Consider the following 25,997-nt stretch of genomic DNA (forward strand, 5'->3'; position numbering starts at 1 on the left):
CACACTCCGGTGGCCCGGAACTCTTATTCAGAAGGATCTACAGGCTTGGCCTGGAATAGTATTCTCTATGACGACAGAAGAGAGAATCGAGGTGTCATAGAGATACATATTAGAAAGGAAATAGTAGGATCCTGAGGATAGGAAATGTACTATATATAGTCCAGTATACTAGGTATGCCCGGGGGTTAGCTAGGGCATATGATTAGTTCTTACCTTATTAGAATACATCTGATGCGTTTCGGTATATTCCCTACTATAGAACCCTGATATCTAGTTAAAGATTTATTTGAGTAAAAGTTGTTTGCGAGCCTGGTGTAACAATAAGAATATGCTTATTTTTAAAGAGTAGCATTTTTTTCAATAGTTGTTGATTAGTGTGAATAATGTGTGATAATAATACCTGCTGGACCTGACCAAAAATTGAATGCAGCCCGAAGTTCACTTTGTTGATCTAGAATCGAGGCTAGACATGACAAGTTCAATTTCGTAGGTCAGAGCTTCTCACAAGGCTGCGCATCAGACGAAAGATGTAATCTGTATCTTCAAAATGAAAGAAATGAATGCATATATGAATGCGACGACAATGGATGATTGAATATATATAAAGATCTCAAATGCGAAAGAAGCCATTGACAAAATCAAAGGTAACACATACACTAGGACCAGGTAGATAGATGTAGATATAACTAGGGAAACATGTCAGATTTTCAATACAATTTATGATAAATTACAATTGCGAGCTCAATCTCTGGTAATCTCTGGTAATCTCCGGTAATCTGTGGTAATCTCTGTAATCTCTGCAATCTTATGTAATCTCTGGTAATCTCATGCGGAGAACTGGGAAGGATAAAGAAAACGCCAAGAAGCTTTGGGCTGTCCTTTACGGGTGTGCGAATAGATTCCGACGTTCCGGCCAGTTTTGACATTTTCTCGCTCTCGGTGCGGACGAATGATACCTACGTAGGTATATACACACACATATATATGTGCATCGTATGGAAGAGTTAAAAGCCATAGACCGAACTTTCTTTGTATTGGTTATGGATCGTCTTGGTATGACGGATGTTATAGGCACTAGCATGAAAATTCTATCAGGAAAAAGAGCTCTTTCTTGAGGTACAAGTATCAAAGAAGATTCTTCAATCTCCACCACCCACTGCCTTCAAACATCCACTATTACATCTATTTCTATAGCCGTCAAACTACCTCTTCATTATGATGGACATGTCCTCCTACCTCATCTCGTTTCTAGCCTTTCTTATTGTATGTTTACTCTTCATCATTGTGCTTCTCATCCGCAATCACGTTGATGAAAAAAGTCTCATTGCTACACCTTCCATCAATAAAGACGAAGCCATCCTCACAGCCTATGCAAGTGTCAAGATCAATGCACCTGCAGACGATGTTTTTCGTGTAATAACCTCTTTCAAAAAATACGGAAGTGGTTATTCCCAATATGAATTCGAGCATGACCAGGAAAAATTGCCAACCGTGGGCGCCAGGGGGATTTATTCTGTGAGATACTCCTCGTGGTGTAAAGAGTTGCATGAAACTAATTCGATACTCTAGTTTCGAGTCGAAGATATACGGGATCGACGTTTACCTGTTGTCTTGACTATGCTGGATCCAGTGCAAAGAAAGATGAGCGCGAAGACCACCCAATACCCCGGTTGGCTTCTGGGCACAGAGAGAGTCCAGGAAGTGGTGGCTGTGAAGGGCAAAACGACTGTTTGTGAGTATAGGACATGGTTAACCTTGGAGGGAATTGCGGCATACTATCCTTTGTTGACAGCAAAGGAAGAGATGGTGGACATTGTCAGAGATGCGGCTTTAGAATTAAAAATGTTCATTGAGTCGCGGAATCGCAAAGTTTAATCTTTGGATTTGTAGCAGGAACGCTCTTGTTGGGAGGGTTCAATTCACAGGAGGCAAACATTCAGGGAGATCCGTGCTCGCTGGAGAAAGCTCCTCAATGTGCAGAATTAAAAAGCACTAAAGAGGATATGTGTTGGACTGGTGGGCCCCGGATCAGGAGACGTACTCAACCACGACAGAATTTGATTTTGAGGACAAGTCGTTTCAAACCTCTATAATTTGCAGACGGCAAAGTTCCCCGATTTTCATCGGTCTGCAAAAGGGCTCATAAGGGAGATATTCGACTTTGACGGTTTCCTGAATGCGTGGGGGGGGGGGGGGGGGGGGTTGCAAAGCAGAACTCGTCACCGCATGCATGCTATTAATCACAACGAAACGTGCTTAAAGGGGCTGAATAGAAGAATTCAATGGATATTAAAGGAACTACTTGTCTCCGCCTATTACTGTCACCGTATCTAGCTCTATTTAAGCTTTATACGCCCGTCCATACCTTGCCTTAACAACATCAAAATCATACAATTCTCTCTTCTGTATGGTGAGCAGCTGCCTTCTCATCCAAACCACCATCATGAGCTTCAGCACCAATATGCAAATCGTGTTCCGCCGCAATAACTCTTGCCTTCTCGGTCGCAACTTGACCACCAACGATCGCATTGTCTCCATCGAAATGTTTCACAATTTCCTCCAAAGGAGTATTTCGTGTCTCGATATAAAACTTCCAGACAACAAAGAGCTCAAAGGTCAACCATACGCAATAGAATATGTAATACTTCCAGTGAAGGTGATCCAAAGCGATTGGATTAACATATTGGTTGAAGAATAACGAGAGGTCAACGGCCAAGAACATGATTGTCATTCCCTATAATTTCGATTAGCAACGCCAGTGAAAAGTAGAGGGATTCATTACCTTTGCACGAATATTGTATGGTAGGATCTCTACACTGTAGCCAACCAAAAGACCCGACCACGCACAATTGTAGAAGACGTAGTAAAGGAAGATCATGACTACTACCGCATTTGCAGAAGCTGTACTTCCGTGCATTGAAAATTGAGCCGAGCATATTGTCCAGACAATGAAGACACCGAGCATTCCTCCCGTGGAAACCAAGAACAATAGACGTCGACCGAGTCGATCAACGAAAAAGCACATTCCTGTGGCTACAATCATGTTGACGATCTGAAGGATACCGTTGATCAATAGCTTGGTAGTTGAGCTCTTGATACCGATTTGTTCCAGTACAATGTTAATGTAGTAACTAAAATATTATGTCAATTTTCGTTTTCAAATACTTTTGACTAGTACCAACTCACCTGACAAGGCCATTTCCTGACCATTGGGAAAAGAAACCAAGAGATACGAGAATAATAAGACGATGCCTGTTTCCTGGAGTCTTCCAGAGCTCGGCCCATGGGTTTCCCTCCACTTCTTTCTCGAGTAATAGTGTTTGGCGAATTTCCTGATATTCGAGCTGTACAACTTCATCGTTTTGGTCCCCAGAAGCATGTACGTCTGCCAAGATCTTGAGTGCTTGCTCATTTTTGCCTTTTGCAATAAGCCATCTTGGTGATTCTGGCACAAACCTTGACCTGCATTAGCTTCTTCTTCCCAAACTAAAGATCTCGATTAGGAGCTTACCATATAAAAGTCATTTGGAGGATAGATGGGAAAGCCTGTACGACGGAAGGAGCTCTCCATGACCAATTTCCTGCAATGTTGTTTGTTCCTAAGGATTACATTAGCTAAAGATTTCAAGGGTTCTGATAAATGTGTATTTCATACCAAATGTTAACCAAGCAGCAACAAAACTTCCGATGTACCATGTAGTGTTGTAAATGGTGGTGTAGATAGCTCGATGTTGTGGGTGGACAAGCTCAGTGATGAGCAATGGTGATGCCCCATGTGCGATTGCGACTCCGAATCCAATCAAAAATCGAGCGCCTACAAACAAGCCGAAGGTATATCCCAAACTTTGTAGCAATACACCAACGATCATGATTGTGCAACCTATCATAACACCTGTACGTCTGCCCAATATATCCGCAGCGTATGGTACGAAGGGGAGGGCGACAAGCGAGCCGACCGACATAATACAGTTAAGAAGTCCAAGTTGAGAGGCCGTGGGGTGGAAATCTAAGGCAAGCGTAAGTTTCTCATTTCAAGATAGGACGATTCATCAGAGAAACACTCACAAGCTTCCCAGGCGGGAAGGGACTGAAGACCGTTCATCATGGATCCATCGTATCCATTTGTTGCCGAGGTCAAAACAACAAACATCAAACAACAGTACAAGCCTCTCATTCCCTTCTGCGTGTACCATGTTACTCGAGGGAACTCCTGGCCCGCGAGCTCGAAGGTAGCTTTAGTACGTTGGAAATCCATCTTGACTGCAGTGACAAAATCTGCGTTGCCTCAAGATTATAAACTGCACAAATGAATCGAGGAAAGTCAACGAATTCACCGCAATGCTTCGTCCCACATTCTCGACTGGGGAAACATGGGATTATATACATCTGCTGTCTTAATACCCTAAATTCATTTTATCCATCACGATTAACCGATGCCCAGTCTGCACCTCGTCCAGACCGGCCGTACGGAACCACGGTCCGCATATAGCCTTTATAACATGTGTACTAAGACTACCTCGAACACGCTGTCGGTAAGTAGTACACATCCTCAAATATCAGCTGTTGAGGTCTCGCCAGTGGAAGTGGGATGGAGGCAAGGTCAAATGTAGTAATGTCCGGGCAGTTATCCTTGTATAAGGACTCCTCGCCAACAAATCAAAGTATTCTTGATCGTACTATTCCCCAGGTTTCTCCATAATGCCCCGCATTTTAGAACAATTAGGTGCAGTTTGTGGTGGTTTGCCGTCTGCTTACCAGGATGATTTAGGCTATATCCACAAATTGTCGGGTGGCGCCGGTTAAATGTGACATTGCAGCTCTCACCGTTCGACTAAGCTCGTCGTGTATCCTCTTGTGGCCAAGCGAAATCGTTTGCCCGTTCAATCAGAACCTACAGTATGGATACCACCAAAGAAAATCGAGATGCTGACCAGGAGATCAACACGCTGGCATATTAATCTTACATTAAAGTAGTATCTGTGCTGATGTAGAAACATACGACTCCATGCTCCAATCGACAACATAAAGTGTCCCGCTTACCCAGGAGGCGAAATTCTGACTTCTCCCAGGAAGAGGAGTGAAGGTTTTTTTTTTTTTCAAGTGATTAAATCCAAAGGCGCGATAGATCATCGTTTGACACATCAGCCTGTGATGATAGGTTTGAACCTAAATACTCAAGTACTCACATGTCTTGAATGGGATTCATTCATCTTACGTTTTCCACGTAAGGCACGTTATGGATGAACGGACATGCGGGTGAACAATCCAACCAATCCTATCATAACTGTCATTTACACTTCCTCCATTTAAGTATCAACGGGAAACTTGAGTCCAATGCGACGGACAATCTAAAAAAAGAGTCAGAGGGATTTCACGAGAGCTTTAATATGAAAGGATCTGAAACTATGAGCTTCATGATTCCGTTTCGTGCGAAGTGTCCAGCAAAGCTCTGAGTCATCCGAAGCTTATGTTATCATGATTTTCGGATCAGATACTGGAGATTTATCGAAGGAACGAGCGATTCCATCAGAACCCGAGTGCGACCCGTGCATATGAAACTATTTTTGTGGCCTCAATGGCGCACACTCAAGATCTTCCACATGAGATCAAAAGATGGTCTCATTAAGACTTTGAAGGATCATGAGAGTTGGTAGTTACCCCTTCTTGTCACTGATTGGGATTTCACATTGATTCATTTGAGCTCCGAATGGGGAGAGGTCTTCGTTCTGGTCACAAAGATAAGCCTAGCACGGGGTAGTAATTCATCACATGTGCCAGCATCCCACGTTTGTTTCCTCGGAGTATTAATTATTGACTTTGCTACAAGGCGTCATCATCAGAGCGTCAACGATGGTGAAAATCACTTGCATGAGTGGAGCACCGGGATCTTCACACCTCAGCAAGGGCGGCTCGTAAATTTTTATTGGATGAGATCACGACACTTGGATGAGTTGTTGTGATGGCACCAAAGCAGAGAATAATGCCTCTCTGAGAGCCTTGATGAACACGGCGATTACCTGCCATGTTGTCTCTTGATCACACTTGGTATCAATACTTGGCAGGATTGAAGGTATACTGACACATTCAGATCCCACTCCTAGATCTCACTAAATCCTACGCCCCGTTCCGAGTATCCCAGCCAGATAATAGACTGATCCTATCTTACTCATGCTGTCATAATTCCATGCGGATCTTGCTTGACTACAAGCAAACTAGAATAGGAAAATTTACACGAGATACTGATCCCTATCATCACCAAAGCTCGAGACATGATGATGCTCAAGATTAACGCTGGCCACATTGGGGCCATCTAGTAATGTTGCGGATAGTTCCTTGACCATCAATTGACCAATGCAATTTATACCGCATACGATCTATCAACCCGTAGTATTTGTCTGTCTGCCATATGTGCCACAGAGGAGCACTGTTTAAGCTACATGTAAAGCCTGTTAGAATCTCTGACTGCATGAGGTCGAGCGCTCTATAGAAGGGATAGGGGATGGAAAGAAGAGTGGGCGCATGGATTGCGAATTGTAAGTCTGGACAGGTCATTGTATCGAAGTCTTCGAGAAACTAAAATCGTGACATCTTTTTATTCGAGCCAAATCCCCCGCCTTTGTGGACTTATTAATCCGAACCGCGCGCTGCTGTATCGACTTGGGTCATGAGATAAACCCCCGAGTGATACCGCAACCACTCATATCAGTGTTTTGAGCCACTTTCTGAACAACTGTTGAGAAAACCCCGTGGCTGGCGGCTCCATATATCCCTGGCAGCCCTCAGGCGCGCGGAAAGGGCCCAATTTGTAAGGCTGTCAATTGAAGATATTTTTCCTGATACTGATGATTCGACCATGCGAAATGCAAGAGTTTTGAATATTGAACAGTGAGAGCTCCGTCTGGATGCGCGCGTCGAATGTGACATTGAGGAGATCATGAAGCGGTAAGAACACATTACAAAATGAGAACGATAGTCCCAATATTGAAATTATCTGTCCATTCAATTCGACACTTTCTTCTCTCTATTCTCAGTCGTATCGGCTTTCACAGAAGGCCTCATTCGTGAACATATTTTGACAGCCGCAATACTGCATCTATCGGCCCCCTTCTCACCCCCTATCCCTATACTTCGCCCCCATTTTCACATTGGTGTTGAATCTTGTCCACCGTGAATATCAAATGAAAAGCAATTCTGCCCAATATCACTATCGCACACCTGCCGGACAAAGCACCAATCATCAGATCAATCGACTCTCCACCGAATCATAAGCCATACTTTTGACGCCCGAACACATTCGTGACATCCGCTCTAAGTATAGCTTATAGCCTATACTCACGAGGAGACCCCCATTTGAGCGGAGCCAATCAAATTAGATTCAGCTCCAACCGCTCAGGTTTCTCAGGTTTCTCACGTTTCTTTCTCCTGCAGTCAGTTTGCCCAAACGCCAAACTCAAAACGCGAATCACGTCTTAGGATTGATACATCGCTTTGTCGGTGTCGGTCGTGGAGAATAGAACGAACAATTGCGACAATCACAATACTCGAAAGCGACGCCACCCTGAGAAGTCACAGCATCTCAATCTCGTCCTATCAGCGACTGGATTGATTGTGTTGAAGTTCGCTCGTACATGCTCTTCACTGTCGCTCCGCATACCCTCCCCTACCTACCTACGTCGTCTCTCGCACACCCCGTATGAACAATTAAGGATAATTATTGCATTGCGTCCACTTTTTCCAATTGCATACCCGTATACTATACTCTGTTCCGTCGCCAGCTAATCAGTCGCCATTTCTTACTCCAGTCTCGTCGACGCACTCGTCTCCAACTAGACGATCGGCTTGCTCAATCAACACCTTCCATCTGCCCTGACCTGGTCGTGGGACTTCTCCCTGGTCATCACAGCCCTCGGACCAAGTGCAATATAAAACAGTAACTAGCCCAAGTCACTTTATTATTTTTATCGCTTCCAGAAAAGAAAGCAAACGGCTGCACACATCGCTCGTCGCCGCTTTTACGCATCGGAACTTTTTATTGCTTGTGTACAAAGTTCCCATCCCAGTATTGTATTTTTCACTCTTGCTCCCTCTCCCTCTCCCTCTCCCTCCCACGCCGAACCCACAGGATCCTCTTCCCGGCACATTATTGGATGTTCCAGACATTTTGGAAGGGGCCCGAATAGATTAAACGGCAACGACACCTCGATCGAATCAGAGTTCAGATCCAAATTCGAATCCAAACACAAACAACAGAAAAGTGATTAGCTTATTAGCTGCTTTCCTCATCCCCCTCCCTCCCTCCCTTGTCTTACTTCCGACCCACATCCTCTACCACCTTGCCTTGTCAAAAGGCCTCCACCAAGGCGGCCAACATCATCAATTACGCTCATTGCCAGAATCCCCAAGCGCCCTACTCTGACTTAGTCCTGGATACTAAATTCGTCAGTACAGACAGACCCTGTTCCTTTTGGCGCTATCTCTTCCGTTACCATACCTTCCTCCTTCCTTACCTTGCTTGCTTCAGCTACGGGGGGAAACATCGTTTCGAAATTCATATTATAATACTTCCCCAAGACCCAAAACGTCTCAACCTCTACCCTTCTTTCTTCACGGATCTCGAACCCTACCGTCGTCGCTGCTTGCACACCTTTGGACCCTTTTGTCTACTTTGTCATTCTTTACAAATAATGGAATCCCCAATCAAAGCTTCTGCTCCCGCAGCCGTGAGCGCACCTATTCTTCCTCCACCCAAAAGGTCAATGTCTACTACCAAACCCAAGCTTCCCCAACTCAAGACTCCAATGTCTTCAACCTTTCCCTCCGAGCTATCAGCTCTATCAAATTCCGCACGTAGCCCACTTCCTGGCTATGCCGACTTTATCATCAAACAAGAAGACTCTATCAAGACTCCCATTACCCCTCCTCTTGCATATACCGATTTCCTCAAGACTATGAACAGCCCCGTCGTTACAGAGATTAAGTGTTCGAGGCCAACGCCCACATCTGCACCCTCATCAGAATCTTTGACTAGCAGTGAAGGTAGTGACTGTTCATGCAATTGCGATGCACATAAGTCACCAGCCACTTCTGTTCCTCCTACACCATTCAGCTACCCAACATCCGCGCCGTCATCTGCGATCCTGGGACGTCTTCGCATTCCAGCTTCACCAGCATCTTCATATGCTGAGTCTCCCTTAAGCGCACGCTCTCCCTTTAGTGCACGAAGCGCACGTTCGCCATATGATTGGGATCTTAGAGGCAAGGCAAGATACTTTGATATCAAGCCACAGAAACAAACACGGTCAAGCGTTCGTCAAGTCAGGGAAGTTGTCACCCGAACAGTCACATATACACCTCGAATGAGTCCCGCACCCAAGGGCAAGAGAAGGAAAGTCGACCATCATGTGGAGTGAATATTTTATACCAATATGCTACCCCTCATTTCGGCATTCCATTTATCGCATTTCATACATCAATACGTTCCTTTAGAACTACATATATTTACATCACTACTCATTATAACATATTTCTTTTGTCACCGCCGACGTCAAGCAACAAAAACCTTTATATTTAACGACTTTATGGCTTCATTTCTTGATTGCGACAATAATGGCACCGTCGTGTCTTGTTTAGGGAGGAAAATGTGCGAGCTCGGCGATTATAGCCTGGAGTCTCATCTGGAGTTCCGGAGTGGACATCATTCATAGCACGGCTTTGGTGTTAACAAGCGGACTGACTATTGCATTTTGTGGGGTTTGCTTGGAATTTGGGAAGTACAGGAATAGGAGTGGAGGATCAGGCTTTCTTTTTTTTTTTTTCATTGAGGAGAACGGGACTTAATTGCTGGCTGTTGGCGTATAATTTTGTACATGGGCGTTTCACGGGCATGTCTGAGAGAATGGATACTTCCTAGGTGCTTAGAAGAAATCTTGGGAGAGAAGACGAATCTAGGATCATGGGAAGAGGAGGAGTGGTGAGATGAAGCTATAGTGGAGTGTTCCGTATAAGCTAGCCAATGAATACAAAAAACAATATTATATCACACTACATCATCTCCCAAGTGCAAAATGATTAGCTTATGCAATTTACTAATTATTTCTGACCTCCATCCTTCGTCTTGGTCTACAGTCATGATCTACCGGACCGCATGCCTTTCGTAAGTCCAAGTCCCGAAGCACATTTTTCCTTGCGCATGAATCAGAATGTACGTGTCTATCAATAACATCAATATCAACATGAATCACACGTTTAAGTTCTTGGAAATTTTCAGCGTTCGTCGCATCAATTAATCACGCAGCACGCACAATCACATCACCAAGACCCATCACACCAAGAGATAATCACTTCCCTCCGTGCACTCGCCGCAATAAATAGACACATATCACATCCCAAAATACAAGTACCGATGTGATTCCCACAGCGTAAATGCACCCCGTGAATCCACTCAGTACCGGTGACATATGTATGTAAGTATGTATGTGACATGTTTCTCGGAAATAATCCATACTGCGCAGAACAAGAACATGGCTGCATAAATTAAGCTATATTTCGTATATCACCAGCCGTCCAAGCCACAGAGTGACGAAGATGAAGCGTGTCACGCTTGCTTGGAACAGGTTCCGTTAAACGAATACTGGCACGGCTGATTAAGGTGCTATCGATAACTCCCTGCCTTTCTAGACTGTAAGCTGCCTAGGTGTACAATAGAAGCAGTGTAATAAGCACATGGAACGTTGAGAACTCCCCTACGGAATACACACCCCGATTCGTAGGCTGCTCGGCTTCGAGGGAGGGGGAAAATAAGCATAATCTTCCTACCCAGACTCCGTGATGGATCCATAGCTATTATTGTCGTGAGGAGAAACACACATCGACGGCTTTGTAGCATTCGTATACTCCTCCCATGATAACTGACGTTCTGGAACTGAGGGGGATGTTCAGAGAGGTTACATGTACCAAAATTAGACAATCGTGTCTCACTGTACTGTATGACATCCCTCCCTACGGACATCATCGTATGCGGCACGAAGATTTCTATTTTGAACCGTCGATGGATGAGCGCAAACCAAACAGACAAACGAAACGGCATTCAGGAAGAGCAGCACAAAGCAGCATCGACCCACTAACGGGGAGCGGGAAAAGACCGACCGACTTGTCTGTGGCATCTCCCAGCTCGGATGAGCTATTGGATACACAAGAAGTGAAATTGGAAGACCGATTGCAAAAGTCAGGGATTTAAGCGCCGCCAGAATCGGAGAGTTTGGATGAATGGGGAACCTCAGCATGGTTGATTGGAGGGAGACAGGGACAGGGGACGGATAAGGGTGTGCTGTGTGGGTCGGTGGCATGCTTTTACGAGTGGATGCTTATCTTATTGATTGGTGCTGAGGCAATGGGGGACGGACTTAAGCGCTGAGGAAGAAAATATGTGGAGCTTTTGGCGGGGGACTGGATGCTTGATATACGAAGGGGGGGCGGTGATTGGATGAGAGGCCACGGTTGGGAATCCAGGGGCGCTGGGGGATGGGATGGAGGGGTTTGGGTTTCTTTTGGGGGGAAGGGAAGGAGAGTTCGGAGAGACGAGGATGTGGCTGTTTGGGTGAGAAATTGTCCTTCGTATTGTGTATGGATTGACGATGCTCATTACTTCCATCGTCGTGGACATGCTTTGGTATGGGATTCATCCGATGAGATCCGGAAATGCCGTCAATGGGAAGAAGCTTGTGCGATGGGATCAATGAGCAACTACTGTGTTGCTCCTTTCAATAGATCACTTTGGGAGGAATGCTGGAATTGTTTGGGAACATCGGAGTAGCCGCATGGCAGTGTCAAGTCAATGGTCATCTGCAGTCCCAGAAGTTGGTCACTGAGGCACGGAATATTGAATGAGGAAGAAACTCCATGGCAAGAGATAAGACCTAATATTGCTATTTTACAATAATGAGTCAACGCAAGACTCGGATGCATAGCAGTTATTGCCGTGGAAAAGAGCCTCAAAATAGTTGGCACTTTCGGACTCGAATGCCTTGAGGCGGCGTAATGGCTTACATCGGATTTTATATTCGTCAGTATATTTTTCCGAGAGAGCCTCGAAGTCTTAGGTACATTGGCACTCGGGAGCCTTGCTTGCGTCGTAACCGCTTACATCATATTCTGCTTGAGTATTCGTTAGGACATTCGTCACGTCTTCAAAGTACAGAATGATGATCTAATCCTTCCAGCTCTAGCAAATAGATCAGATAATACGATATCACAACATCTAGTTTCGAACTAAGAACCCAAACGTGGGGATATCTCATACTAACAGATATGGTGATAGAGGCGAAAGCCTATCCAACGTCCCATGGAATAAAATCAGGATTCTCGGGGTCTCCACAACCTCTAAACATCTTACGGAGGTTACACTGAAACAGACCCTCGAACAAAATATTAGGTATGGCTTCGGAAACCAACATCACCATCGATCCATCTGGTCTGATATTGGCTCACTCCGTGAACCGGATCCACAACAGAACTCTGAGTCGCACCGTCAACCGTTACCTCTTCACTGCCACTGCCGATATTGTGACTCGATCACATCACAATCGAATCCGCCCGGACTCGCCGAAGCACAATTTGCACAAATGATAGAGATTACGCGATCGACGAGAAAGTTACGTGGTTCCTCGCTCCAAGGTTCTCTCCAGGAAAGAATCCCGTGATTCACATCGGACAGCACGCAGGATGTCGGGGCTGGTGGAGCTCTGCACGGAAAACAGAGGCATGAAAGAAGTAGATCCGAAACGACGCGCTGCAAACATGTTCCGGTAGTTGGTTCCCCGTGCTTCTAACGCATTTGAGCTCGTTTCGACTTCACTCGGGACCCCGTCAGGGTTTTGATACTTCGGTGATCCGAGGAAGGATGCGAGTGTACTGAGTGAGAATGGGTGCTGGCGTTTTGGATGGTCGCTTATGATGCGGCCACCTTCTCCATTTTACTGCATGTGTCATTCCTTTCACAGCAGCAAGGAAGAAATTTTCGTTGTCGACACGAGGATGCTTTTTTTTTCAAGGACTTGCTTCGATTGTTTAAAAAGAACTTGGCTCGACTTATTACATGAACTCACCAGCCAAGCCCGGGCGGTTTTTCGTCAGGAAAGCTCTACTTGATACTTCAGCTCGAAAATTGCTTGCATTTTTCGCCCAAGCCAACCCGGTCATCAAAATTTCCTGGGCCTTAGAGGCCCCCACCCTAAAAGCTTGACCTTCTGCGGGGGTAAGCAGTAGGTTCCCCTTTGTCATGATAAGCCAAGCAAATTACCAATGCTCGTGCGCGGCGGCTCAAAAGATTAGCAAATCTAAGGTGTCATGGCCGTCCGACTCCACTTGCAGCCTCACGGTTTGTTGGAAGGATCAAAGATGCAGAATTTAAATTGGAATCCCAGCCTTGCACGCAAGGCCTTCCGTCAACACTCTAGTGACGTTTGGGTTCGAAGGATTCGAACCTTTGTTTGGAAATGGAAGCGAAATGCGTTCTAGATTAGGAGCCAAGAAGTTTCTAGAGCCTGATCTTCGAGGGTATTTGACTCGGGTTTCTTCCCGGAGGATCTGTCTCGCCAGTTCCGAACCGTTTGATATTGGATGTGGACTCGTTTGTTGTAGGCAGCAGATGCGAAACCGTGGTAGAAACTGTATTCTGGAACATTAGTATGCTTCAGAACTATATTCAAGCGCAGAAGTGGATGTTTTCCAGACAATCATCATGGGTTTTGACAGGCGCGAGATTGCCACATGCGAGCGTCAAGGTGGTACAGAGCTCTATAGCCTGCCACGTTTAATTCGCATGTAGATAGTCCAGAATACCGATGCTGCAAGTGCAGTCGATGAGGATGCCTCTGCCAAAGCAGCACCAAAGAGTCGTCCCTTGTTCCAAACAACAGCGCTGCCTGAAGCGCATTGATCAAAATCCGGTTTCTCGTGCATCGAATACCTGGCTATGGACCTGCGAGCGCGCGGGCCTAACGATGGGTGCTTGCAAGGAGAATTTAGATTTGCGTCCATTTGCACGTCCACATCCATCACCACATGTATTTCTTATTTCCATGTATGACTGATGCTAAAAATAAGAACATGAAGTCGTGCTGCCTTTACTTTGGCAGAAATCGCGGAAATGACGGTATTGAACTATGTAGCTGGTTGATTACCTTTGCCCTCATCGAGCCTGCACGTACTTGCAAGACGCCTATGCGCATCTACACTGGCGACGGTAACTAATCAGATCCCAAGATTTCTTTCGGCTTCTGGGTAGATAATGGCATACGAAATAATGCAAGATTGCATTATGTGCAAAGCCAGAGTATCTGCTGTCATTGTGCATCTCAGTATAATTTCACACTGCACAAACAAGATTATCCTCAGCACATTTCACGTACATACATTCCATGATATCTTCGCTGCCTATTCGTTCAATACCATGCACGTGCCCAATGTGTCACCACCTCCCCAGAACCCCTTCTCGCTATTAACATAATACCAAATAACGTGATTTATTATCAAGTGGACCATATCATCGAGTGGACCACTCGAAAATACACCAAAATCAGCCTTTTCTAATATCTATATTTTAATAACCAATCAATATTTTTTTTTATTTTTTATTTTTTTTTTCAAATTGAAAAGATACTAAATAATGATAAAAAAAAAATATCAGCTTTTTACACTTTAAATTTTTGAAACTTTACAAAATTATATTGTGAGATAAAGAAAGTGCATGGTTACACATAGTTAGACGAATTCTTGTATAACTACAAAAAGAGGTGACTTATATAATAATATAACTCGCATGCTAATAAATAAACTACGTTATATTATTCTCAAAGAATATTATGTACTTTTCTATTCACTATATTGATAGGACGTTATTAACAATAAAAGTTCTAATGATATAAAAAACGATTTGGTTTATTGAGATTTCAGATAACTATTACACTTAAGGTTTTGACATTCTAGTTGTTGCTTTGAAGGTACTTCAGAGTACTTTCTTATGGGTCCGAATAGTGATGGTGAGATTGAGTAGTGAATCTCTCAGAATGTTTTTTTTTTTTTTTTTTTTGGCTTTTTTTGCCGAAGATGGTAAAGCAAGTGAGCAAAAGTATAGTGCGATTGTTAATATTCATAATCTAGTTCTGATAAGTGAGATATCCATCCTCTACCTGCTATTATCCTTAGATACCGCCATTAACTCCCTATCAATCATGCAGAAAAATGCTCAATTCCCATCTCTAGTCCCGCATACCTCCCCAACCTTCCTCCGCAGCCAAAACCCCATTCGCAGAGGATTCAATAGTCCAGACTGCAGTCTAGCGATATGAGGTTCTGAATGTCCAAAAGCAATTTGAAATTTGAAAATGATTCAACATTCCAATCAAATACAACATCTCAAATGATTCGACGGTTCAAATTGGTTAGGAGATTTGATAATCTTCATTGTTAGACTGCAGTCCGGACTATCGGACGCGCTGCCCACTCGCCCACAACTAAAACTTTCCCAAATGATTCACACACCTATCTCCCCTGCTCCTCTCCAACTGACACGCCACTCCCGTACTAACCGTATAATCCGCCCCCGTCAGCGGATCAACAATCGTATGGGTGCCCAACGCGCCCCTTACAGCCTTCGTATACGCTCTGAATAAATCCGCCGCAAATTCCGTCTCCTCCTCCACATACTTCTCGAGATGAAACATCGCCCGTCCATAACACGTGCTTGATTTAGTAATCGAACACGCATACGGCTTGACGCAGGCAGCGACAGCCAGCTTGCGCGCCTCGTGGGAAGCAGGAAGGGAAATGGCGATTTGCATGTGAAAGCGGTCGGGGAATTCGCCGCGGGCGGAACACCAGCGGAGAAAATTTCGGAACCGGATGATGATGGGAGAGAGACCGATAATGGAGAATTGGTGGCAGGATTTGAAGAAGAGGAGATAGAGAGTGAGTTTTTCGTGGGAGTCGATCACGGTGCTGGGGAATGTAAAGGTATCCGTGGAGAGAAATTGAATAACGAGTTCGAATTCCGCGATGGATGTTTCTGGAAGTTGGAGTTCTTGAGATACGGATTCTTTGAAAGTGCCATTGAAAGCGTGGTGGAAGAATGAGGATCGTGTACAGAGTAGGTTTTTGGGTACAGTGAGAGTTTGTTTGGAGCCATTCATGGAGTTGACGACGATCTTGACAGTGGGTCCGGTGAGAAGATTGATTTTGCTAGGAAAGAAGTGTTAGTTCGAATGACTGTGAGTATATGAGGGAAACATGTAGTATATATGGATTCATGATATTTACCTCAAGAATTGATCTGCTGGAGTCGCTCTGGGGACTTGTTCTTCTGGGTTGGTCGATCTTCTGCTGCGATTTTCCCATGGTTCACTCTCAAGTTCGTCGCTATACTCATCATTGGAGGATTGATAATCATAGTCATCATCCTCAAAATGAAAGACCTCGTTATCCATAATGCCCATTTGTTCTTGATGTGAGGCTTTTGAGGGGATTGTTGATATATGTTTGTCTTAAAATAGTTGAATGAAAGTTGGTTCAAAAATTCTGAAATTTGTTTGAAATAGTTCCGAAACAGGTGACCAACAAGGTGTATTGATACTACTCTTCTAAGATGGAAGTTGAATATGAGAGACCAATGGTTTTTCAAGGTTATATATTTCACGCTAATTCTATGTGGCAGTATCAAAGAATAATCTGGCCAACAAGGTTCTTTTCATTTTTAATTCAGTGTCGTACGAGAATTCTTCCTACTGCGTATCATATGTAATATGATATGCCACATGATTCATACCTTAATTCTTCCGTTGCTTCACTGCAAGTCAGAAAGCTCAGAGTTTGTTAATGTAACAAAAAAGCCCCTATGTTATAAGTTACACGGTATGGCCAGTACTATCATTCTTATCCCTCAATCTCGCTCAATAAGAGAATTTCTTGCCATTGAGAAGATCACACGACTCGGTGAACATGCAAGGTGTACGTTGGTCTGCCACTTCTCGATACACACGCATGAGATTCGCGGCAAATCCATCCAATGTGTCGAGCTCTTTTTGAAAACGGAATGTCCAAGCCTTCCCATGAATAGGATTGACAGACTGAAGGTATGTTTGAATGCATGAGCGCGCAAACAACATTAGAAGTTTTTGGCCGTCTGGAAAATTGGCAACTTTGCAAATGTGGCCTGCCTGGAGATAGAGACGATCCATCATAAGCAGCTCTTTGATATTATCCAAGATCATATCCGAGATATCAAGACCAAGTTTCTCTGCCAACTCGTAGAAATCGATAAGATTTGTCTGTATAGATTGAGAGGTTAGCGTTGTTTCATCCCACATGGAGGATCATTATGACCTACAACTTGTTGCGACCCAGAACTAAAACCAGCAATATCAGAGCGGACAAAAGCACCAGTGTAAAGATATTGAACAACGAAATCAAAGGCTACGATTGAACAATCGATTTTGAGAGTTTCTCGTGTAATTTGACCCAAAGTTTCAGCTGTGATGGCATTCTGGAAGTATGGTGAAGCCTGAACAAGTAATGCTTTAGGTATGAGATAGTTTTTGACTCCCAGCTGGATGCCAGCGGTGACCAGAACTTCAGGACCGCGAAACAAATCGAGTCTGTTTGTGAACTCACTGGCGGGCAGTTGAGCGGCGATGTTATGTGTGATCTTGGCGCGTTTCTGGGGGTGCGGATTAACTGTGTCGCTTTGGATTTGATGTGAAGCTAAGGGATGTCAGTATGTAAAATAGCAGGGCCTTTTCAAAGTTTATCATATTGAAAGTTTTTGAGGTAGACTTACCCTTAGTGAATGGAGGCTCAGAAGCTTGAACTGCTTGAGGGCTAGTAGTATTGCTGACTGCACAAGATCTAAAAGGTTCGAAGCCGGGACCGACTGTGTTGGAGCCAAATAAGAGAGACCTCGCTGGCATAGCAGAAACTGGCCTTGCAGGAGATGCGAATGTTGTGGTGTTCGTCACAGGTGGTGCTAATTTTGCTAGAGGAGTTCGATTAGTGGCTGGGCTGTTAGCACTCAATGGCCTGACAGTCGAGGCGATATTCTCTTGATTGTTGTTCTTTGCAGAATTAACTTCGCTGGGAGAACCCAGCATCTTGGATGCAGAATGGTTGAAAGTTGCCATGGTACCATTCAATCTTGTTGAGCAATTGGCGATAGGATCAGATTTGGCACGGTTTGGACCTAAAAGAGACGTCGAATCTGGTGGCTCGGGTTGTTTGCCGCATTTACTTAATGCTTTGTCACGCACCGCACCTGTGTTGAAAAGACCACTTGGAGTGGGAAGAATTGAAATAGTACCGAAGATGGGAAATCTGGAGTTATTTATTGCGTGGAAGAAATTCCAGAGAAAAACTGAAAACTTGACCTCTATTGTGGAGAGAATCTGTAGAAGCTTCCAATAAGCTCACCTTCTTTTATCTTCTTCTTTCTTTAACCGTGAGACTCTTAGCGCAATTTATAAAATGAGGAAGCGACGACCTTGATTCACTGGACGAACACCACGCTTAAACATCTGAACGTGGTTTTGAGATCATTTTGATTGCTGAACCTGCGGAAGATGTAATGTCTCGCTCAGAGTTTTATTCACACAAGACTGACGGAAAGAGGGTGACCAAGGTAGCAAAGGATAAGTACTACCTGCTAATGGTTTGGTGTCCTTGCTATTGACTGTCGTCGAACTAGGTAAACTAATGTTTCGCCAACTGGACATTCTGGCTGAGCACCTACATCTGGGAGTATTTATCCATGCAGAGTATCCAGCAACGAGCATTTCTCTCTTTTATAAGTGAGGGATGTCAAAATGGCAACTATTGATGGAATCTGGCCAGGTTCAGGGTGAGAGAAGAGTGAACTATAATATAAACATTGAGGTTTGAGAGAGAAGGTCACTGATAAACTCTACCGTTCTTCCATGCTTGGTAGCGGAAGTTTTCAATATGTCTGGATACACTAAAAGCAACCAGCCGATCACTCGTTGATTCTGGTTTGTTGGGATCAAGATCTATATCTACATTCTCGTCTTGATGGGAATATAGCAATATCATGGCCTGAAGGAAAAAATCGAAGTTGAAAGATTGTATTGTAATCATCAACTAACTAAACTGTGAATACGATTCACCAATACCCCCTCCACAATGTATTACGATAGCCAAATAATCCGATGACACTGAGGTTTGAATAGTCTAACCCCAAACTCATGATAAACTAAGAAAATATCTTACCCATAATGAGGCAGCCATAGCCTGGATCCGTATGCATTAATGTGGCCTGCAAAATTCCATTTCGTCAAGGGTCTCATTCTCTTTTCCGTTAAGGGATCCTCATAGCATTCCGGTCCGTGACTATGTTCTGAAAGTCCTTTAACCATTGTTTCACCCAATGATTTCACCACCTCGACCGCGAGCCCGTCGATAGTATCAAAAGCCGCTTTTACATCCAACCAAGAAGTATTGGATCTAACGGCAGGTAAGGTGTTGCCGTACGGAGCATCTTTCATGAGAGTTTCGTAGACAAGATATGGTCGTACGCATGCCTTGGCAAATAGGCGACGCGCCTTATGTTCAATTGGCAGTTGATATACCGATTCTAGAAAAGCGTATGCCAATGTGCCATATTCGATGCAGATTGCATACCAGTGATCCACGAGAATTGTTCTTAAATTCGTGTCAACTTTTTCGAAAGGACCAGCAACATCAAATTTGTCCGCAACGATGTAGAAATTGATAATCGAATCGAGGCCTCGGATGTAAGAAGTCCAGGCAAGTTTTCCGCAATAGATCAATTCTAGAAGCAACTCGAATTCTTCGACTGTATCTTCTGGAAGCTCAACACGATTTTCGGTGCTTTCCTTGAAATATCCGTTGAGAGCGCGATCAAAGAACCTTGAGCGGTGGCATATGAGGGCCAGAGGAACAATATATGTTGTAGATTTGTCTGCTGGTCCCACGATGATAGTCGCAGTTGGACCTTCGTACAAGCTCTTCTCACTACAACCATTAGCTTATGACGATTAATAGGAGACGAGAGTAGACGTACATTCCAGGTGCCGATCCTTTTGCATCTAACATGAATGGAAGTACCTTGGAATTCTTAATGTCCGATGGAGTTGCCATCTTTGACGTTGTGATAATGATTTCGTGCTGTCAAAAATGTGAAGTTCTTATGTTGGACAGCCAAATTGGGGGGGATACTAAGATTCTGTGAAGGCGATGATGATTCTGGAATGAGATGTAACAGAGGAAGAGGCGTCTATGTTATTAGAAGAGCCCAGCGATAAAGCCGTATATGTGCAGCTTAATAGACTATGGTATCAAATAGCAGTACCGTAATTGATTCACCGTGGAGAATGTTAAGATTTGTAGCATCGCATTGCATTGCATTAAAACAGGTGAATTTTGAGATCACGTTCTTCCACATTACAGTTCTCTGTAACTTCGACCAAGTCTTTGGTAAATGGCCCATTGCTATTTCATTGAGTAGTTCCGGAAACTATACGAACGTTGAGAAGTTTGTCATGACTACATGCAATCCTCATTAACCATTAAGAAACAACGTTTGAATAACTTCTAATCACCGGGAAAATCTGTAAAAAAAAGATGTCTTATAAAATAGTCAACTCTCACCCAATGCTACCAGATTCCCAGGTCTCTTTTATATTTCGGCCATTGCGATCATTCTTTCGAAGCTTCAAATGCAACTTCCGAGGAAGTTAAGAGTATGAAGTATGATTACCAAAGAAGAAAATTGATTCCAGTCCGTTAAATATCGACAATAACCTCAATGTTGCGAAGTTATAACCTCTTGCGTCTTGCGGAAAGAAATATCGAAGAAGTAAACTCAACTCCTATCCTATAAGATATCGAGTTAATTCCCAAAAATAACATACTATCACAAAAAACCCATTGCATGAAATGGCCTCACAGTTCTCCCCCAAGACTAAAGTGCCATGTAAAATCAACGTGTAATAAAATGCAACTAAGCCATAGTTACTAATAAATGGAAATAAGGAAGACCTCAACTCTATCCTCCAAATACCATCAACACCCCCCAAAGACCCCCACACAACCCAAAACCCCAATACTAAAGTAATACCCAACCTCGCCTTCGACACAACCTACTTGACCTCATACATGGTCCCAGTATCAAATCTCAACTCCGTCAACGGACACCACATCGTCGACGTAGAATACCCATCACCGTCCACCTTGCCCATCGAAAGACTACTCAACGATTCACCAACCAATCTCAAAACATCCAATTCAAGACCTTCAACTTCTGCAAATAACTTCTTAAACTCCTTTGCTTTTGTCTTACTTGTATCGGAGCATAGCAAGTGCTTCACATACGGTTTGAGCAAAAAGCTCGCCAGGAGCTCTCGGACCCGTCCATCAATGGGATGTGCAAATGCATCTTTCAGTATTTCCTCAAAAGTAGGATTTATCATAGGAGATTTCTCGTCCTCATCATATTCTTTTTCCGAGGCGGCGGAAAGTTCAGCTGTGAAGTTTTTTACCACATTCAAGTAAGAGCCCTCGAGTTCCAATGCCTTGGCAATCTTGAAAAATTGAATAAACAACCGGATTGCTTCAAAAGGTTGAGATTTTGCGATGTCGATGATGATATTGCCAGTATGCATCCACTGAAGTGCCATATCGAAAGTCTCGGTATTCCACTCATTCAACTCCAAGATCGCATTATTATGATTCTGACCATTGGCATCGGTGTCACTTATTTTTCCAAACAACCCGAGTTTCCTCTCACAGACTTTCGAATAATAGGATAGAACAGCGCGAGACACCACGCGTTTTACTTTGCCCGTCTCGCCTTTGGAAGGCCCTAAAATGATATGGACCATATCTCCGCCATGGAAAAGCGTACTTCGTCTGCACAGAATGAGCACAGTGATGCTAGGACAAAATGGTATAAAACTTACTCATAGAATTCGCAAGCTGGCACTTCAAATGGCGCTTTGCGAACAATGCTGGACTCTGTATCTGGAGCCATGATTCCAATGTTTGAGGGGATTGATTTTGATTTTCGAGACGAAAAATTGGAATAACAGATGGCTGAGCCAGATGTGCTTTGAGGTCAAGTTAGCTAATGGTCATCTAAACCCACGTTTTTCAAATGAAAAATATGGGAACACGATAAATAGCATACATACTGATCTCTGTATTTCTATTGCGTCGGCAGGAATTGGCCTGAAGGTTGGATCTTGTTGTTATGTGTGACATTAGGAGGAAGGAAAGAACGGACTCGCTACTGTGTGTGACGAACCATTCAGCAATAAAATGCTGTGATTGTCAAAATTCAATTTTTGATATGGATTCATGATTCGATTGTTCGGATGAATCAAAGACACAGAAGATGAACTATCAGAAGACGGTAGCCCCAAGAAAGCGCAAGCCCCTTATACAAGGCCTAGCCAAGCACTCTTTCGATGAATTCTCTCGTTATCCCATGGTATATCATAACCTAGATCACTATCCTCATCGATACGCACAGGAAAGTTTTGACACTAATACTATCGATCAGACATACATTTGGAGGTTCACACGGTATGAGTTATGCCTCGAAATTCAAACCAATTATTATGAAGAAAATTTCCATTCCAGGACTCTACCGAAAGAGGCTCGCGCCCGATATCTATTAGTGTAAGGTTCTGTCAGAGAAGGATTGAAAACTCTGACTGGTCAAATTCCATACAGCAGAGAGTCCCATCGCATATTAATGTGCTGAAATGGGTGTCCAAAATGACATAACTCAAGCCAGTGAGTGTTCGATGAGCTTCTTATAACCGCCCACAGCCTCCTCAAGGTCAGAGATCTTCAAGTGCTCGTGATCGGAATGAGCGACCAAGATATCTCCCGGCCCATACAAGTACCTCTTATGGTCTCCTTTCAAGTTTGGAACATCAGTACCGTAGTTGACTGTGATGGTTTCAAAGCCTTCCACATCACTATCGCAATGCACGGGTCCATAACCCTGAGTGAATTCAACTTCCAAATCCTGCCCCGTCTTTTCTATTGTATCTAGAACCGACTTTCTTAATTCCTCTGGAGTACCAGCAGCAATTCTAATAGCGATTTTGGCCATCGCGTCTTCCGCAATAACATTCGCCGCGACACCTCCATCAACTCTTCCGATATTGAGCGTAGTATTTCCATACTTCTCGCTCCACGGCAAATCCATTCTACCTAGCTCGTACAGCGCGGGTATTAACATCGAATTAGCATTCCTCCCCAGCGATGGATATCCCGAATGCCCAGCCTTTCCCTTTGCAGTAATGTGTACGCTCATTATCCCTTTGTGTCCAGCCGCCAACTTTAGTTCCGTAGGTTCGCCGAAAATAACGGTTTCCCAAGAAAGACCCAGGTTGTTGGCCTCCCCCATACCGGCCCCAAACGTTTCCTCGCCCACCACATATAAAAGCGCAACATCCCCTTCGTGAATATTGCCGGCCGCAATAAGGTCTTGATACGCAGTAATTTGCGCCGCAACACTCGCCTTCGCGTCTACACTTCCTCTGCCCCATATTTCATCGCCTCTTCTTTCGTATGGCCAAAAAGGTGGCACAGTATCGATATGCGACGTTACCAATGTTCTCGTTTGTCTCTTGTCTCCGATATATGCTAGAACATTCTGGCGCTTCTTTCCCGACGGCGACGATGACGATTCGACCAATTCGACATCTTGTATCTCTACGGTAAGATTCTGTTTCTTCAGATAAGAAATCAGGAATGCGCCAACATCATGTTCATTCCCTGAAATGGATCCAATCTCGACAAGGGATTTGTGAAGTTCGAGGAGGCTCAGAGAGCCCGAGGACGATTCATCGATAATTGGAGTCTGCGAATCAAAAGAATGGGCCGCATTTACCAGGAGAAGGAGTGGGGAAAAATTGAGAAGCCTCATATTGAATGTGGTTGTATTTTAATGAGGTTGAAAGAGCTTTGGACGAGAGCTCGAAGCTCATAGCTTCGGCGAATGACGTTACGCGACCGAAAGCTCGGGTGTTTTGCCGATAAACAGCCGCCTGACGGAGTTTCAGGGGATCTGGTAAAGAAAAAACACTCCGAAGATAAGCTTGAAGATAGCTACACGTCAACAGAGAGCATGATACACTCAAGCCACTCTCTACTTGATACATTTGTCAAAGATAAGAACTTGGGTGGTATCATTAAAATAGTACTACAGAAACACCCAGCCAAGAATTACTACGCCGTTATTATGCCGCTATCTTAACACCCTCAAAAGCGTTTATTAGACTTTTCGGCGGACCTTCGTCCATTGCCATCTTTTCTCCAAATTCGGGGCTATCTTCCCGTACTGTGAAACTGTATCCATGCACCCAATACGTCCTAGAAGGAACTAATGCAGCTTTCCTTAGCTCTTCTATGTTCTTCTTAGCATCCACACTGATACACAATGCGGAGTCGAGTTCCTTAATGCCAGGTTCTTTCAGTACTGCTAGAGCAGCAAGACCTAGATATGAGTGATAGATATCTGGTGGATCTCCAGGCGTTTTCCCAAAACCACCAATCATATGTTGTGTTTTCTCAAACAGGAATCTTCGGGATCCATCTCTGTTGATAACATCGGAGCGACCGAGCATGCTCAAAGAACCCCCAACCCAAAAACAATAACAAGTATCAACCCGCTTATTGCACCGCCCATTGAAACCAACGAATGTAGAGTCGACATCCGGTACAAAGTGATGGTCCGATGTCGCTTCATTATGGCCATCTTCATCTCCTTCCTCTTCTTCGTTATACGATGTCTGCCTCAATGCCAGCCATCTGATAGTTTCCGGCAAGTTTGTGAGACCAGGTAAAGCGGGGTTTGCATTTGATGATTCGGTAGGTTGTGAAGAGGGGTATTTTGGCAGTCGATCGAGAAGGGACAAGGAGGCAATGGCACAATAGGTGTACCCAGCATGCGCCTCATGCTGCGCACTTTCTGAAATGCCCCCATCATATGTCTGCCCAGCTCTTAAATGTCCCACCAATTTCTCCACGTCAATATCATCCTCTCCCCTCTCCTCATGCGCATCTCCAGTCAACATCCATCGAATCGCTGTAGCCACATAGCAATATCTCATATCTGTCCCACCTTGTATTTTCCCATCTTCCGTAATGAATTCCCCAAAACTCCCATCGTCCCTCTGCAGTCGCTTCAGCCATCGCAAACACTCTTCCCTTTTCACATCCTTCAAGCCCCCCACAAAACCTAAACTCAAGATCGCAAAAAACGTCGCAGGTAAATTCGCAGGATCGATATCTCGTTTCCCATTCCCTACATCTGCATAATAAACATCAGGAAACCTATGATTAGTAGAACCGCAAAACCCCCCAAACGGATGTTGGCACTTCAGTATCCAAGCTCGTATAGCTCTGCGTTGCGAATCTGAAAACGTAGATGCGCCAACATTAAGTAAATCGAGAGCGGAAAGGATGAAGAAGCCAAGAGTCAAGCGCGAGGAATCTGTACTGGTATATACAGTAGGCAAGAGAGAATGTAAACATCTCTGCCAATACTTGATGTGTTTTGCGACCTCCAATTTAGCTTCTGCCATTTTGACAATCTTGCTTGATGGCAGACAAGCTCAAAGTTGTCTATCCCTCATCTGATACTTTCAGGGGTCACAGTTCAAAACATGGATGTAGCTCGGGACACTCACATAATGCGTCGTGTTGACACAGGCCCCTCTCAACGGATTTTGGTGATTGCTGACCAAGCAGAAGTCGATCAAAAATGCCAAGATTTTCACCACGAAACCCCTTAGAAAACGCTTTCTTTATTTTGCTATAGAACAGCTACAAGTATTCTTAGGATGATATGGTATTGACATATTGAGATGATTATAAGCCTTTGAATGACTCTAGCTAGATTTGACATGAGAATATTGACTGGTTGATTAATAATCGAATTCTGAAAGAGCACACAATCA

General features: G+C 44.1%; 10 protein-coding genes across 12 annotated transcripts; 2 read left to right on the forward strand and 8 right to left on the reverse strand.

The window, feature by feature from the left end:
- Positions 1 to 903: 903 nt before the first annotated feature.
- On the forward strand, positions 904 to 2,176 carry BCIN_01g03930 (hypothetical protein). Its single transcript, XM_001548907.2, has 2 exons — positions 904 to 1,515; positions 1,570 to 2,176. The coding sequence occupies exons 1-2, from the start codon at positions 1,216 to 1,218 to the stop codon at positions 1,873 to 1,875; spliced, it is 606 nt and encodes a 201-aa protein (XP_001548957.2). The 5' UTR covers positions 904 to 1,215; the 3' UTR covers positions 1,876 to 2,176.
- A 27-nt stretch (positions 2,177 to 2,203) lies between these two features.
- BCIN_01g03940 (hypothetical protein) lies at positions 2,204 to 4,350 on the reverse strand. 2 transcript variants are annotated; one of them, XM_024690425.1, is made up of 6 exons: positions 4,066 to 4,350; positions 3,656 to 4,006; positions 3,512 to 3,599; positions 3,187 to 3,456; positions 2,783 to 3,131; positions 2,204 to 2,734 (listed from the first exon to the last, which is right to left on the reverse strand). In XM_024690425.1, the coding sequence occupies exons 1-6, from the start codon at positions 4,253 to 4,255 to the stop codon at positions 2,387 to 2,389; spliced, it is 1,596 nt and encodes a 531-aa protein (XP_024546194.1). In that variant the 5' UTR covers positions 4,256 to 4,350; the 3' UTR covers positions 2,204 to 2,386. The 2 variants fall into 2 exon arrangements, with proteins under 2 accessions (XP_024546194.1, XP_024546195.1); XM_024690426.1 differs by having other exon boundaries at positions 2,204 to 3,131.
- A 3,997-nt stretch (positions 4,351 to 8,347) lies between these two features.
- BCIN_01g03950 (hypothetical protein) lies at positions 8,348 to 10,041 on the forward strand. The gene has a single exon (XM_001548911.2). The coding sequence runs from the start codon at positions 8,685 to 8,687 to the stop codon at positions 9,408 to 9,410; it is 726 nt and encodes a 241-aa protein (XP_001548961.2). The 5' UTR covers positions 8,348 to 8,684; the 3' UTR covers positions 9,411 to 10,041.
- Positions 10,042 to 10,631: 590 nt separating this feature from the next.
- Positions 10,632 to 11,505, reverse strand: BCIN_01g03960 (hypothetical protein). The gene has a single exon (XM_024690427.1). It carries the CDS (start codon positions 11,343 to 11,345, stop codon positions 10,974 to 10,976), a length of 372 nt encoding a protein of 123 aa, XP_024546196.1. The 5' UTR covers positions 11,346 to 11,505; the 3' UTR covers positions 10,632 to 10,973.
- Positions 11,506 to 15,118: 3,613 nt separating this feature from the next.
- On the reverse strand, positions 15,119 to 16,627 carry BCIN_01g03970 (hypothetical protein). Its single transcript, XM_024690428.1, has 2 exons — positions 16,315 to 16,627; positions 15,119 to 16,236 (listed from the first exon to the last, which is right to left on the reverse strand). The coding sequence occupies exons 1-2, from the start codon at positions 16,488 to 16,490 to the stop codon at positions 15,513 to 15,515; spliced, it is 900 nt and encodes a 299-aa protein (XP_024546197.1). The 5' UTR covers positions 16,491 to 16,627; the 3' UTR covers positions 15,119 to 15,512.
- Positions 16,628 to 16,664: 37 nt separating this feature from the next.
- BCIN_01g03980 (hypothetical protein) lies at positions 16,665 to 18,416 on the reverse strand. The gene is made up of 3 exons (XM_001548916.2): positions 17,831 to 18,416; positions 17,381 to 17,754; positions 16,665 to 17,321 (listed from the first exon to the last, which is right to left on the reverse strand). The coding sequence occupies exons 1-3, from the start codon at positions 18,168 to 18,170 to the stop codon at positions 16,944 to 16,946; spliced, it is 1,092 nt and encodes a 363-aa protein (XP_001548966.2). The 5' UTR covers positions 18,171 to 18,416; the 3' UTR covers positions 16,665 to 16,943.
- Positions 18,417 to 19,115: 699 nt separating this feature from the next.
- On the reverse strand, positions 19,116 to 20,467 carry BCIN_01g03990 (hypothetical protein). Its single transcript, XM_001548917.2, has 2 exons — positions 20,084 to 20,467; positions 19,116 to 20,034 (listed from the first exon to the last, which is right to left on the reverse strand). Exons 1-2 carry the CDS (start codon positions 20,158 to 20,160, stop codon positions 19,266 to 19,268), a joined length of 846 nt encoding a protein of 281 aa, XP_001548967.1. The 5' UTR covers positions 20,161 to 20,467; the 3' UTR covers positions 19,116 to 19,265.
- Positions 20,468 to 20,904: 437 nt separating this feature from the next.
- Positions 20,905 to 22,440, reverse strand: BCIN_01g04000 (hypothetical protein). Of its 2 annotated transcripts, none has more exons than XM_024690429.1 (3): positions 22,212 to 22,440; positions 21,981 to 22,127; positions 20,905 to 21,930 (listed from the first exon to the last, which is right to left on the reverse strand). In XM_024690429.1, the coding sequence occupies exons 2-3, from the start codon at positions 22,049 to 22,051 to the stop codon at positions 21,162 to 21,164; spliced, it is 840 nt and encodes a 279-aa protein (XP_024546198.1). In that variant the 5' UTR covers positions 22,052 to 22,127; positions 22,212 to 22,440; the 3' UTR covers positions 20,905 to 21,161. The 2 variants fall into 2 exon arrangements, with proteins under 2 accessions (XP_024546198.1, XP_024546199.1); XM_024690430.1 differs by having other exon boundaries at positions 22,208 to 22,440.
- A 186-nt stretch (positions 22,441 to 22,626) lies between these two features.
- On the reverse strand, positions 22,627 to 24,156 carry BCIN_01g04010 (hypothetical protein). The gene has a single exon (XM_001548919.2). The coding sequence runs from the start codon at positions 23,960 to 23,962 to the stop codon at positions 22,811 to 22,813; it is 1,152 nt and encodes a 383-aa protein (XP_001548969.1). The 5' UTR covers positions 23,963 to 24,156; the 3' UTR covers positions 22,627 to 22,810.
- A 33-nt stretch (positions 24,157 to 24,189) lies between these two features.
- Bccdc43 lies at positions 24,190 to 25,990 on the reverse strand. Its single transcript, XM_001548920.2, has one exon. It carries the CDS (start codon positions 25,620 to 25,622, stop codon positions 24,276 to 24,278), a length of 1,347 nt encoding a protein of 448 aa, XP_001548970.1. The 5' UTR covers positions 25,623 to 25,990; the 3' UTR covers positions 24,190 to 24,275.
- Between the last annotated feature and the right edge of the window lie 7 nt (positions 25,991 to 25,997).

Source organism: Botrytis cinerea, chromosome 1, assembly GCF_000143535.2.
Source record: "Botrytis cinerea B05.10 chromosome 1, complete sequence".
Classification (NCBI taxonomy): domain Eukaryota; kingdom Fungi; phylum Ascomycota; class Leotiomycetes; order Helotiales; family Sclerotiniaceae; genus Botrytis; species Botrytis cinerea.

What these genes read in the sequence shown, in the direction of transcription:
- BCIN_01g03970 (XM_024690428.1), bottom strand. Translation starts at nt 16,490, where the DNA reads ATGGGCATTATGGATAACGAGGTCTTTCATTTTGAGGATGATGACTAT. An exon ending in CCAGCAGATCAATTCTTGAG is followed by an intron (nt 16,237 to 16,314) that starts GTAAATATCATG and finishes CTTCTTTCCTAG; the next exon opens with CAAAATCAATCTTCTCACCG.
- BCIN_01g03960 (XM_024690427.1), bottom strand. Translation starts at nt 11,345, where the DNA reads ATGCCACCGACCCACACAGCACACCCTTATCCGTCCCCTGTCCCTGTC.
- BCIN_01g03990 (XM_001548917.2), bottom strand. Translation starts at nt 20,160, where the DNA reads ATGGCAACTCCATCGGACATTAAGAATTCCAAGGTACTTCCATTCATG. An exon ending in AAAGGATCGGCACCTGGAAT is followed by an intron (nt 20,035 to 20,083) that starts GTACGTCTACTC and finishes TAATGGTTGTAG; the next exon opens with TGAGAAGAGCTTGTACGAAG.
- BCIN_01g03950 (XM_001548911.2), top strand. Translation starts at nt 8,685, where the DNA reads ATGGAATCCCCAATCAAAGCTTCTGCTCCCGCAGCCGTGAGCGCACCT.
- BCIN_01g03930 (XM_001548907.2), top strand. Translation starts at nt 1,216, where the DNA reads ATGATGGACATGTCCTCCTACCTCATCTCGTTTCTAGCCTTTCTTATT. An exon ending in GCGCCAGGGGGATTTATTCT is followed by an intron (nt 1,516 to 1,569) that starts GTGAGATACTCC and finishes TCGATACTCTAG; the next exon opens with TTTCGAGTCGAAGATATACG.
- BCIN_01g03980 (XM_001548916.2), bottom strand. Translation starts at nt 18,170, where the DNA reads ATGGCAACTTTCAACCATTCTGCATCCAAGATGCTGGGTTCTCCCAGC. An exon ending in TGAGCCTCCATTCACTAAGG is followed by an intron (nt 17,755 to 17,830) that starts GTAAGTCTACCT and finishes GACATCCCTTAG; the next exon opens with CTTCACATCAAATCCAAAGC. An exon ending in GTTCTGGGTCGCAACAAGTT is followed by an intron (nt 17,322 to 17,380) that starts GTAGGTCATAAT and finishes CAATCTATACAG; the next exon opens with ACAAATCTTATCGATTTCTA.
- BCIN_01g04000 (XM_024690430.1), bottom strand. Translation starts at nt 22,281, where the DNA reads ATGTCACACATAACAACAAGATCCAACCTTCAGGCCAATTCCTGCCGA. An exon ending in AGAAATACAGAGATCAGTAT is followed by an intron (nt 22,128 to 22,207) that starts GTATGCTATTTA and finishes TTGACCTCAAAG; the next exon opens with CACATCTGGCTCAGCCATCT. An exon ending in CCAGCTTGCGAATTCTATGA is followed by an intron (nt 21,931 to 21,980) that starts GTAAGTTTTATA and finishes CATTCTGTGCAG; the next exon opens with ACGAAGTACGCTTTTCCATG.
- BCIN_01g04010 (XM_001548919.2), bottom strand. Translation starts at nt 23,962, where the DNA reads ATGAGGCTTCTCAATTTTTCCCCACTCCTTCTCCTGGTAAATGCGGCC.
- Bccdc43 (XM_001548920.2), bottom strand. Translation starts at nt 25,622, where the DNA reads ATGGCAGAAGCTAAATTGGAGGTCGCAAAACACATCAAGTATTGGCAG.
- BCIN_01g03940 (XM_024690425.1), bottom strand. Translation starts at nt 4,255, where the DNA reads ATGGATTTCCAACGTACTAAAGCTACCTTCGAGCTCGCGGGCCAGGAG. An exon ending in TCAGGAAATGGCCTTGTCAG is followed by an intron (nt 3,132 to 3,186) that starts GTGAGTTGGTAC and finishes ATAATATTTTAG; the next exon opens with TTACTACATTAACATTGTAC. An exon ending in CATACAATATTCGTGCAAAG is followed by an intron (nt 2,735 to 2,782) that starts GTAATGAATCCC and finishes TCGAAATTATAG; the next exon opens with GGAATGACAATCATGTTCTT.